This window comes from Populus euphratica, unplaced genomic scaffold (assembly GCF_000495115.2).
Source record: "Populus euphratica unplaced genomic scaffold, PopEup_1.0 scaffold6.1, whole genome shotgun sequence".
In the NCBI taxonomy this organism is placed as follows: Eukaryota; Viridiplantae; Streptophyta; class Magnoliopsida; order Malpighiales; family Salicaceae; genus Populus; species Populus euphratica.
Window position 1 is genome coordinate 3,811,203 of NW_011499849.1, and position 12,092 is coordinate 3,823,294.

Genomic DNA, 12,092 nt, shown 5'->3' on the forward strand with positions numbered 1-12,092 from the left:
TTTTTTTTGATTTACGTGGGGTGTCCGGGCCAGCTTATGCGCACCACGACTAATCACCACGGCCCACTGAACACCCTGCAAACCCAGCAGGCAGGTAAGGCAGCGCGGGGCTGACAGGCATGCAACTCCAAGGCTCGAACCCGTGACAGCAGAAGGCGCAAAGCGCCATTCCACCGCTGGGCCGTTGCCTTCGGTGCTTCCAATACAAGGAGTGTTGTATATGTAGAGTGTTGTAGATTCCAATACAGGTTATATATGTAGAGTGTTGTAGATTCCAATACAAGGAGTGAGAATAAAGGGGCTCTATCTATTGAGAAACTTATTGCATGCAAGATTCCGTAACATATCCATAAATGAACTTGGATGTTCGAGATAATAGAAATTGAAGTTGCATTGATTGAGCTTTTACAGATCTCCTCAGGTACATAAGGAGGGAGCTGGAAGCAAATGCATGGGATAAAACAAATGAAATGGGGCATGCATCTATATATGCGTTGTACCCGTGATATCAGTACTCGGTGATATAAAGAAATAAGGTTGAGAGCTTCTCCCAGAATGCACAGGATATATATTGCTTGTAATCGATAGTGATGTTTTTTTTTTCACTCTTTGTCTCGTAAACTTCTGCCAGACCAAAATCGCCAAGTTTAAGGCTAAATTGTTCAGAATTATCCTGAATTTTGTATCAAATTGAACTTGGCCCTTAAATTGTTCAGAGCCACGAAAATGTTGTTTGTTCTTTATTTCCTTTGCACTTTTACTTCCGTATCTGGTTAATTATAATTTAAATACAACTGCATGCATCTATCACAATATATGGTTTAATTTGTCGTGGAGATTCAATAATTTACTGGAACGTTTTATTTTGATTTGTGCAAAAACTAACAGGAATAGAGAAAAAGAAGTACCTTTATTATATCCCAACACTCATTCACCATTCCAGTCTGTTTCTCAACAGTGTCTCTGGCGTGCCCTCTACTTTCTCCAAGCTCCTGAACAAATTTTCCGATCTGACATGTATCATCCAATAAAGGTTTCATCATTGACTTACAAAGATCTACTTGTCCTTTGTAGTAGTTGCACTCATCTTGAAGAGTTTTCAACTGCGCCTCATTGTTATCCTGCTTATTCTGCATTATAGATATAGATTAGCAAATGAAGGGTAAATTACTTATACAAGAGTGGGGGAGAAAGAAGAGAAAATGCACTGAACGAGTTTGGGATAGTAAATTTCTTTTCCAGCAGGTATAAGCCAATGATTGATTGAAAGACCAGGAGGCAAAGCACAAACTTGGAGAGGACATATATATATACAAGTATAAAAGCAAAGATGCACAGAAAGGAAACAAAAGGAGCGACGGTGCTAAACAGCAGGCACTACAAAACCAAGCAACCGCAAAACTGTAATAAGAACGACAGCATCATGATTAGATATCAGAAAACTTATATAAGTTGGTAAATTAAATTTTATTTTTGAAAAAGTGGAAGATCACGTTACAAAGAAAAAGGTAACAAGGAAAGAAAGGATAGAAAGTTTTTGAGGGATTCATTACATATCAATTCCTCAAGCTATACCTTTTTCTTTTCACGAGACTTCTTGTCGATTTCCTGTTTCCTTTTCCTTTTTGCATCTGCAGCTAGCATGAGAGAAATCAAAGATCGAAATCGGATCAAGAACAGTCCCATGAATCACTCTGATTAATTAATTACTCGACACAGAAGTTAAGCAACTTCTAAGTTTGGTGGAGAATAAGAAATGATGCGCATAGTCAAGTACAACGATGCATCCTTAATTTTTTAGTCGAAACTAAAACCTGCAAACGATGGACTTCTAAATTATACCTTCGAGTCGTTGATGATCAGATGGTTTCTTGGTTGGATTGGTTGCCATCTATAGAATGGGAAATCAAGTATCGGACGACAACTTGAACACTCCAAATTAATGGCGAACCAGTACTAAGAGAAAAGAAACAAGAAATACTTTGGATAGAGGGACTGATGAGAGAGTGAGAGAGAAAGAAAGAGGGAGATAAACATGTTATGGATAACAAAGATGAAAGCATAGAGGGAGACATCTTCAGATATCGTTCGAGATCGGACCCTAAGGCATCGAAATATCAAGACATGCCGCAGAAAGGAAGCTATTTTTTTCTTTTCTTTTTCTTTTTTTTTTAATCGATGAAAATCTTTAACATAATTTTTAAATCCGACTCAGTAATCATTAATCAATTCACAGGTTTTGGCGGTGACTATGGGACTGTTGGTGGTGTAGATTAATTATCTTTTTTTTTTCAAAATATTAATTAAAAAAACTATTTTAGTGGTGTCCAAAGTGTGTGTGTCTATATATATATATATATATATTAATATTTTTTTCATGGACAAACACTATTGTTGTTTGCATTTTTTATACCAAGTAAAAACCCAACACAAGTCACATTCATCATCATTGCACTCATTTATCTCTTATGGCGGTCCTGTTCTCATTTGGGAATCTCCCTAAAACTTTAATCAATTGATCCGTTTGTTCGATATATGAGAAGATTATAAAATAAAAATAAAGCCAAAAAAAAAAGACCTCTCACCACCATTAAACTACTGATCACAACACAACTCACCTAAAGTTTTTTTTTTTTTTTTTTTTTTTTTTAATTTAAGGAAATAGCTTTTTTTCTTTTGAAAGGCAAACGAAATACTAGGATAAATTAACTTCCTCATTTCACTGCTACCTAGCCAGTAACTTCCCTTTGAAAACCTTGAACAACAACATTTTTTTATTCAGTACCTCTAGGATAAACTTCCCATACCTTAATTATAATTACCAGATGGAGTGTTGTCCGGAACCTTGTCTATATATTTTCTTGCAGCTTGTCATCCTAATCGACGTGATTATTAATCCACGATCATATAAGCAACCTCATCGCCTAAAATTACAGGTCGCAAGCCTTGAAGCATAACTTGCTATCGTTCCCAAGCCTGGATCGTGCATTTTAAGCAGCAACAAATTATGCTTCTCCTCCAAAATCTGCAGGATCTTTCGCTTCTCTCTTGTTTTCCTGCCCTTACTGCGTACATGTAAATCAAGGGAAGGACAGAAATTAAGTTAAGACAAACAAATATTGAACATGTGAAAAGGTTGAACTTCGTGCAGCTCCTATATATTACCTTCTCATTCTCAAGGAGGTCACCTTCCTGCCTGCCAAAATTATCCACCACTAGCACCAGCAGCAGAGACCTGAGTATACGAGCTTGTGGTACAATAGAAGAGAAGTCAACAATGAACTGGTGGTGGATGCAAATTAATATCACGGGTTACATAAGGATAAATAAAACGTTGACGAAGACTTGCAGAACTAAAGGCGACGGGGTCACCATCTGAGAGCGGGCCATCATGATATAGTATTTGAAAATTGCAAATTGTTCGTGGACTTTCTTTGGTGGGAAATTACATATCAATCTTCGGGAACTTTGCTTATAGTTAACTCCAGAATTCAAAGTGTTCCTTGTGTGGTTAGATTATCAGAACAATCTTTTTTTCTTAAAAAAAAGAAAAGAAGAGGGACCCTGAATTTAAGAAAAATAAATAAATATGAAAAAAAAAAAAAAACACATCGGGAATGATTTAGAATTTCACTCGTGTTACTGGACCCAATTCAATGAAAACTGGAGGTAGTGCGAACCGAGCCCAAAGAGTTTTTAGCTATTGGTAACACAGGCAGGGCTATTGGTTCAAAAGCCCAAACCCTCAAGACATCCCGGTTCATTTGCGCGGCGCAAGAAAGATTCTCACCTCTCTCGACTGAGAATGGCGTCAAAATCCCCTCAATTCCTGCGTTCTTATGGTAACCCAAAAAAGATACACAGAGACGCTTCGTTTTTTGTATCGATGATTACCGATATTGAAATTATCACTGCTTCTTCTGCTGCTGTTGTTGTTGCAGGCTACGATCTACTCTTAGGATCAATAGCTGCTTTTTACGTCTTCGCTGTACCCTACACTAAAGTCGAGGAAAGCTTCAACATTCAGGTTCTCCAATTATTCCATAAAACAATCTTAGAACTTTTCAAATAAGCTTGTTTTTTATTTTGATTTTATGAATTTTTTTTATCGGTCAAGGCAATGCACGATATTCTTTACCACAGGCATCGCCTAGAAAATGTAAGTTTATTTACCTTCTCCTCTGTGTTCTAATTTGATTTTTTTCCTGTAATTTAATTATTAATACTCAGTTTGTTTGGTGTTGTTATTATTAGTATGATCATTTGGAGTTCCCGGGGGTCGTGCCTCGCACTTTCATTGGTAAATTAATTCTCTGCGTCATCTGGGAAAGCTTTTATATGCTATTCTAGACATTTATTTACTGTTTAGCTTTTCATGAAAACTGAAAATGAGGATTGCTAGGGTGTGATGTGAGTCATGTGACATGTGAAGGGAGTGATGAACTGTGCATCTTGCTCTGAGAAGGCATGTCACTCATCATTGTTTTCTCATAGGAGCGTTGATTGTCTCGATTTTGGCATCGCCAATTGTGGTGTTAATCAACTTGCTGCAGTTGTCCAAGATCTACGCTCTCATTTCAGGTAGAATATTTGGATGGTTTGTGGGGTTCTGTTTTATTTTAACAGCAATTTTGTCTAGGTTTTAACAATGGCTTACTTAATTTAGTTGCTTTTGGTTAGTGCGGTTGGTGTTGGGTTGTGTGGTATTATCTACACTGAGGTTTTTCCGGATTCAGGTATGTACTCGAATTTCTTTCAATCAAGGTTAATTAAGTTTGGTTGTCCAAGGGAATGATGAGTTGTGGTGGGAAGTTGAATACATGCAATTTTTCTTTTGAGCAGGTTAGACATAAGTTTGGTCATCAAGTAGAAGCTTTCTTTGTAATATTAACAGCACTTCAATTTCACATGCTGTTCTATTGCACACGTGCTCTTCCCAATATACTAGCTTTGGCTGTAGGTGATCACTTCTCGCGGTTTTATTTTGTCTCTGCTCCTTTTGCATATATGTCTTAGTGAATATATGAGGTTGTTTTCCATTTTGATTTCTCTTGATGGTTTCTGATATTTTGATCTGTTTTGGTATGGTAATATAAGTAAATTTTGTCAAGGAAGTACTTTATTGAGCTGGTTGCTTTTTTCCCATTATATCTATTAGTTTGTATATTTTAAATGAACACATGCATTTGGGAGAAGGAGATGAGTGAAATACCTGGTTCTGGTTAATATGTGACAAAATTTGAAAAAGCACCCAGCTAGTTTGAATTATAGCTCGTAAATTCTTATGTTGCAAGTGTTAAGCAGCTGAATCAACTAGGTGAGTTTTTGAGGGGATCCTTAACCATGTTATGCAAAACAACTGTCAACTAGCCAATCTTCAATTAAAGGGTCCGGGTGAAGATTGATTAGAATGTGCACGCCTCACTGAACAGGAAGTTTATGGATACCTGATATTTCAATGACATGTGTACGAATGCACCCCTTCAAATGCTATAATGTTTTTCAAGTGGTTGTGAGACCTAGCATCATCATCCTCGAATCCTCCTCCACCACCAGAACCACCATGAACCCCATCTTATCATTTCAACTCCCAACCTCTCTCTACTCCCTCACAAACTTAGATTATTTTCTGTATCTGCTTTTAGACAGCTTTTATTATACCATAGTATACCTCTAATTTGACTTCTTTTACAGAGTTTTCTGCATTTCTATGCTCTTATTTTACATTTGTGATGTCATTGTTGATCCAATAACATATATTTTATAATAAGTTATCTAGCATATATTTCACTATCTGGAAGTAATGCTACTTTCCTCAACCTTATGCAGTTAACATGGCATATGCATATTGGTTCAGAGGGAACTTCTACACAGCATTAAACTGTCTGGTATGACTGCTCATATTTCAAAAATTACAATATGCAATATGAATTACACTCATTGTAGCGAGCTCCTATATGCTGAGCTTATTCATGCTAGGAAAACTAATGTCATCTGTGTCTCCATTTTATTGGAGATAAATGCAAGTCAATATTCTCAACTTTTTCCTATGAAAAATACTTGTCTTGATACTTGAATGCACAACAAGGTTTTCCTTGTGTTGGCATGCACAATGTCTTCTCACAGCTGCTTTGTTTGATAATGGCTAGGTTTTTGCCACAGTTGTATTTAGATGTGATATGCTGTTACTTCTTTGCCCTCTTGCTCTGGAGCTTTTGTTGGTATGTTCCTCTTTGATCTTGGCCCTTTTTTCATTAGTAACATTTTAACTCATTTCCTACCCCAGAATCCAATATTATTAGTGATGCTTTCTTGGAAATGTATCTTGACAATCTTATTTTCAGTTACCTTGATGATATTTATGCCCCATTGTAATAACTTGAGTTTAATGATACAGACCAAATCTATTTCATCGTGGGGAGCTATTAAATACTGCATTGGACCTGCGCTTCTGTCCATAGGTTGGTCAATTCTTTTATTTACATTTATGTTAATTACCTGTAATTATCTTGAATTGTTTATGCAGCTAATTTAGTATAGCTTTTATGTGAAATCCTCCTCAACACAGGTTTTACCATAATGGTTGATTCAATAATGTGGAAGAGGAAATTGTGGCCTGAATTTGAAGTTTTCTGGTTCAACTCTGTTCTCAATCGGAGCTCTGAGTGGGGTGTATCCTCTTCTAGAACTTTTCTGTTGCATCGTTTAATGTGTTTTGAAAATTTGAAAAATTTCTATACATTGTCTTTTTAGGAAGTTGTCTACCTGGAATTTTTTTCTTCATGTGGGTATAAAGGTGCAGCTACATCTAGCTATATAATTATCCATGGCCTGGTATTTGTGTATTTTCTAGCTTGCATAGCTACCTTCTCTCACTAACATTGTGGATACGATTAGTAATTACTAGTGCAAGTAAGGACTCAAATGTAGTTGTTTTTGAGTTGGGGTGATCTTGGGAAACTTATTTTTCTCTGATGATTATGTGACTTGCCTGGATTTCTTAGCACATGGTCAATAATATTACTATAACTGATATGAAGGCAAGATTGTTGTTTGTTGGTAGGTAAAATGTGGACTTTAATCTGGGTATGTTATTATTAATGGCATATGGATTTACCATCAAATTTCTAGTTTTTTCTAGTCACATTGATTTCTGATTAATTATCTTCACTCGCTCTGGATAATGATCTGAAATACTACGTTCTTTAACGCTTACTTTTCCTCTCTAGACACATTCCTTTCACTGGTATTTCACTTCAGCTCTCCCCCGGTCATTGCTTGCTGCATATCCTCTTTTTCTGGTAAGTCTTGGAAGGGTGGTAAGAAGACAATATTTTATGTCACTAATCAAGCCTCAAGTATCTGTACCTTTTGACCAATGGGAGTTTACAAGTCCTGCTATTGCTGTCAAAAGAAAAAAAAGAAGAAGAAGCTGTAGCTTTTGCTGTGTTCTACGTTTTTGCTGCCCAGTGTGTTACATCCCTAGCCAAATGTGTCTCTGTTACCAACTGATGTGCCACTTATAACATAAGAATGTTTTATCCTCAAGTAAAGTACTTTGGTACACAGTACATTCAATAAATATTATTACTCCGTAAACTATATTTTAGGTATTCTGAATATGATTAGTTAGATTTTTTGCTTCTCTAGTGTTATAGTTCCATGAATTTCTAGACAATTTTTTATATTTGAGTTTTTTTCTGAAATAGTCAATTTATTTTGAAAATTAGGAATAGCTATTTCTTATGTAAAAGAACAAAAATAAAGAGAAAAGCTTGAATTAGTCATTGCAGAACTTGGAGAGAAAATGGCTGGGATCATAATAAAAGCAAATGCAGAGATATAATGCTAACAGCATAAAGAATGCCATAGCATTAAGGCCTTTAGTTGCATGTGATTGTTATTGCTCCATTGTTATTCTTAACTTGATGTTTTTCCTTCTTGCAGCTTGGGGTTTTGATTGACAGGAGGGTTCTAATCTTTGTGCTTCCAGTTTTCTCCTTCATTTTGCTTTACTCTAAGCTTCCACATAAGGTCAGTCATGTCAAATGTGAAGTTCAGCAGCTTAGTTCATTTAAACATTGCTTTTGGATTAATCATACTTTTGGATGAAGCAGGAACTCCGGTTTATCATCAGCTCAGTTCCAATGCTGAACTTATCTGCAGCAGTTGCAGCTAACAGAATGTATGTGGCTTCTTTTTTTCCTCTTTTTTTTTTTTTGCATTTATTTGTTGAGTAGATTCAGAAAATAATTGTGAGCTTGAGTTACTAGTAGCATTTATCTTGTCCACCACTCGAGATGGATAAGATTTTTCTCTGAAAATAATACAAGCCTGTCTCAAAAATTATAACACCATTGGTTCACAAGGAGTCTTAAAATTTTCTGGTACTAATACATGTACTTCTAATGGAACTTATGTTTATTTTGTTGTATTATGTAACCAATGTCTTCGTCTAAATTTCTGATAGCCCGTCAATATGCTTGCTAAACCTTTCCATGCTTTGAATAGTCAACTGATCTGTGATTTTTCTTGGATCATTGATTTATGGTTTCTCTTTACTTTTTGCAGCTACAATAATAGGAAGAAGACACCATGGAAATTTCTGAATTTATTTATGCTGGGATTATTTTTTATCAGGTTGGATGGACATTTTATTTGTTGCCACAAATATGTTATGCATCCTAATGTACTCTTTTGCCTCTGTAGTCTAGGTTGCACTATAGTGCTTTTCTTGGCATCCTATGACAATTATCCCAGTGGTAATGCATTAAAAGATTTGCACCAGATTGGTGAGTCCTCTTCTCTTTCTTTTTCTCATGCAGACACATGCATTAGCATGTGCATGCTCATATTGGGTTGTTATAAAGCTTATTAGGTGCTTTGAGTTGCTCATCCTTGTTGATTTTGAACCATGCAGGCAAGCTTCCTGTCTGCTTAGTGTCCCTTTTCTTTTATTTTTTCTCTCTTTTTTTTCTTTTTTTTCTTTTATTTTTTTGCGTGTGTGTAGCAAGGTTTGTTGTGTATGTGGGGACTGGTATGATTGTCTTTGCATGCCAATGATCCTTCAGTCAGTGATTTTATCTCTATGAGTGGAGAGTGTAGTTACCAAATCAAATATGCAGGAGATTGTATTTTTGTTATTTGGACCTTCTTCGTGTGAGTTTTGTCATTTGATATTAAAAAAAAAGCTAAATTTCAGCTGTTCTGACAGGCCATCTTAATAACACCAATGAACTGTGGGTTCACATTGATACTTTTTCAGCCATGAATGGAATATCAAGGTTTTGTGAAAATGATTCACCATGGAGGTAATACTAGGTTTTCTTGTGATTCTTTCGGGCAATTATTTTTAATTTTCTGTTACAAGTAACTAGTTGTGGTGGTTTCTAAGTTGAAGGTTTAATATCACTTAATGAGGATCATCATATAAAATGTAGGTATTCCAAAGAAGAGGGGATTCCTCTGGAAGAATTTTGCAGGAGGAATTTTACTTATCTTGTGAGGTGAGTTTTTCTGTCAATAATGTTTCTTGCACAAGAAGCAGGATTGTTCTAAAACATGCTATGTGAATTTAGTGAAGGGTACTGCATTTTCACTTGAATGAGTCACTGGTGTTTGAAAGATGCCTTGAAACTGAAGAGCTTTTGTTTATGTTCTTCACCGAGAGAGATTTGCACCTCAGGTGTACACCAACATTGTCATGCCTGTTTCACTGCCTGATCCTTATATTTACACGTGGACTTTGTAGAATATGGATTTGATGAATTGTGATGACTTTAGATCATTATATTTCTAGACAGAAGGTCACTTCTCTGTTTGACATTTGAAGATAGGGAGATGTTCACTGGATGATTACAGCTCTTTAATAATATCATGTATCAATGAGCTAATTTTTTTATTTTTCCACCTCTATTTAACAGTGAACAGTTTGCTGTTGATGGATTCAAGTGCTTGCATTATGTAAGTGGCTTCTCACGGGTTCGTCTTCAAAGTAGTCTTCCACCTATTATCCTGGTAGAAAATCAACACCATTCTCCTTGACTAATTGCATTTTCTCATTATAGGGTTTAACTTTTAATACTTTTTTCAGGTCAAGGAACCCAAGTTATATATTCATGGAAATACAAAAATCAAGGATATAATGCAAATAAATTGGGCAGGGTGCTCTTGAATCTTTCAGAGGATGCTTGATTCTTGTTTATATGGGGAACACTGTAGCATGGCATGAATCCTACCTGCACGTTTTCTTGTTCATGCAATGCCTGGTCATGAATAGGAGTACCTTTCTAGTGGTGGATGGCTGTGCTTATCCAGCTTTAATAGCAATGCTAACCATGTTGAAGGTTGATAGGATTTGTGTTAAATAGGAGCGACGTTGACAAATACTCCATTTTTTTTGTCCTGCATGATTTGTAACTAGAACCTCAAACCACTTTTTTAAAGCTCTTTCACCTTCAGCTTAGTTTTCTACTCATCATCCTGGTCTCCATTTTTCTTTTCATCTTGCTTGAGTTTTGCTCATCTCATTCCATAAGCCAGCAAACAGCATCCCTCCAAGAAATGTAACAACTTTATTTCGCGTAGAAGTATTATAGCATTGGTGTCAGGAGCAGGTAGTTTTAGCTTGCTATGAAACTGCCAGATTTCAGCAATCTGGCTGTAAGTGATGCGCTGTTTTTTCAGTTCAGTCCAATATCCTTTTATATCTTCCATAATTCCATCAGTGCAGAATGTCAATGGGTGTCAGCTTGATGGCCACGGGACAATGATCAATTTAGAATCCGTCTCTTGGTTACAGAGGTTTGTGAGGGCTGCTGCATTGTGATTGGGTGTATTGACAGGTTCGAATCTCTTAAGAAAATAGCGTTTGTCAAGTGCCATGTTGTACTGTCTTCTCTTACGAGGGACAATGTACTGGTCACGGGTTCTCTCTTCATCTTTTTCATGACAGTAATTTCTCTCAAGCACCAACTGGAATGTGTTCAATTTTAAAGAAGCACGAAGGATCCGAGATTCAAATTATTGATTTGATGGGTTGAATAAGTCTGGTTAATTTAACAATACAATTAAAAAGAAAAGATATCAGTAGTAAATAAAAGAAGAAGAAGAAAGGGGCAATAATTAACCATAAAAAAAACAAAGTCAACATCATACTCCATAGCGGATGAACGGAAAGTTCGTTATAGACTCTCTGTTACTTCGCAGTAGACACAAGCCTTTGATCATAAATCTCGTCAAGATGGTTTTAATCTCATTACAAAAAGCTTTATAATAACATTGAGAAAGGTCGCATCATCAAAATGGTTTTAATAACATTACAAAAAACTTTATAATAATATCAAGATCATAATATCGAGAAAGGTCGCATACACTGTTTAAACTATAATTAAAAAAATAAATTATTGTAAAATTAACATTTTATATTTATATTTAGTTAATTAGTTTAATAATTTTTTTAAAAAAACTAAATTTAATAAAAAAACATGAGATAATTCGAATTATTTTCAAGATTAATTTTCAAGATTAGTGAAAAATTCTATAGAAAAAAATAAAATAAAAATTAAAGTTTAATCTTCAATCAAATAAATACCAAGAAATTAAACATAAAAAATACCAGCTAGGTGAATCTTCTAAACATTAATTAATATCTCAAACTTTCAACTTGGCTTGAGTTTAATTAATAAATTTAATTTTTAATAAATTAAAAAGAAAACATTAATTTAAAAAATTTCAAAGCAAAAAATAAATTATTAAAAAGAATGAAAATTTAATTTAATATAAAAAAATAATAGGGAATGACATCCCATAAAAATTTAGCTGTAAAATCATTTTATGTAAAAAGAATTAACAATTAAAATAATATAAATATCAAATTTAATTATTAAAAAAATAGAAAGGGGATGAAATTAAAAACAAATTCCAATCACATAATTCAATCAAAATAAAAAAATAATTAAAAAACAAGTATGAAGGAAAAATCAAATTAATTGGAAGACAAACTCAAAAATCAAGTGGAGAGAGGAAGAATATGGCAGGAAATGTGTTTGTGAATCTGTTTTGGAGAAAGCAATGGCTTTGGCTTTTAACCG

At 35.0% G+C, this 12,092-nt stretch overlaps 2 protein-coding genes and 1 long non-coding RNA gene across 10 annotated transcripts in view; 2 read left to right on the plus strand and 1 right to left on the minus strand.

Annotated features, from left to right (window-relative positions):
• The window catches only part of LOC105120735 (uncharacterized), a 3,594-nt gene extending 3,073 nt beyond the window's left edge, over positions 1–521 (plus strand). The window contains exon 2 of the long non-coding RNA XR_841419.1: positions 249–521. This is a non-coding gene — a long non-coding RNA (uncharacterized LOC105120735). The remainder of the gene's footprint in view (positions 1–248) is intronic.
• LOC105120737 (uncharacterized) overlaps positions 1–2,302 on the minus strand; it is a 10,189-nt gene extending 7,887 nt beyond the window's left edge. For 2 of the 5 annotated variants that reach the window (XM_011019087.1, XM_011019077.1), the window contains exons 1-3: positions 1,843–2,302; positions 1,576–1,637; positions 909–1,130 (exon numbers count right to left, since the gene is read on the minus strand). In XM_011019087.1, coding sequence (XP_011017389.1) covers positions 909–1,130; positions 1,576–1,637; positions 1,843–1,891 — 333 coding nt within the window. In that variant the 5' untranslated portion in view covers positions 1,892–2,302. The remainder of the gene's footprint in view (positions 1–908; positions 1,131–1,575; positions 1,638–1,842) is intronic. The other 3 variants (XM_011019084.1, XM_011019081.1, XM_011019079.1) reach the window with 3 other exon arrangements.
• Positions 2,303–3,645: 1,343 nt separating this feature from the next.
• Positions 3,646–10,607, plus strand: ALG12 (homolog of asparagine-linked glycosylation 12). Of its 4 annotated transcripts, none has more exons than XM_011019091.1 (20): positions 3,649–3,842; positions 3,942–4,027; positions 4,118–4,159; positions 4,255–4,300; positions 4,495–4,581; positions 4,681–4,736; positions 4,843–4,960; positions 5,830–5,888; positions 6,150–6,221; positions 6,398–6,461; positions 6,569–6,672; positions 7,230–7,301; positions 7,948–8,034; positions 8,118–8,185; positions 8,572–8,640; positions 8,710–8,792; positions 9,203–9,311; positions 9,441–9,506; positions 9,924–10,017; positions 10,094–10,504. In XM_011019091.1, the coding sequence occupies exons 1-20, from the start codon at positions 3,806–3,808 to the stop codon at positions 10,172–10,174; spliced, it is 1,500 nt and encodes a 499-aa protein (XP_011017393.1). In that variant the 5' UTR covers positions 3,649–3,805; the 3' UTR covers positions 10,175–10,504. The 4 variants fall into 4 exon arrangements, with proteins under 4 accessions (XP_011017391.1, XP_011017393.1, XP_011017392.1 ...); XM_011019092.1 differs by having other exon boundaries at positions 3,652–3,842; positions 9,215–9,311; positions 10,094–10,480; XM_011019089.1 differs by having other exon boundaries at positions 3,646–3,842; positions 8,572–8,792; positions 10,094–10,607.
• The last annotated feature ends 1,485 nt before the right edge of the window (positions 10,608–12,092 follow it).

What these genes read in the sequence shown, in the direction of transcription:
- ALG12 (XM_011019089.1), top strand. Translation starts at nt 3,806, where the DNA reads ATGGCGTCAAAATCCCCTCAATTCCTGCGTTCTTATG. An exon ending in CTGCATATCCTCTTTTTCTG is followed by an intron (nt 7,302 to 7,947) that starts GTAAGTCTTGGA and finishes TCCTTCTTGCAG; the next exon opens with CTTGGGGTTTTGATTGACAG. An exon ending in ACTCTAAGCTTCCACATAAG is followed by an intron (nt 8,035 to 8,117) that starts GTCAGTCATGTC and finishes TGGATGAAGCAG; the next exon opens with GAACTCCGGTTTATCATCAG.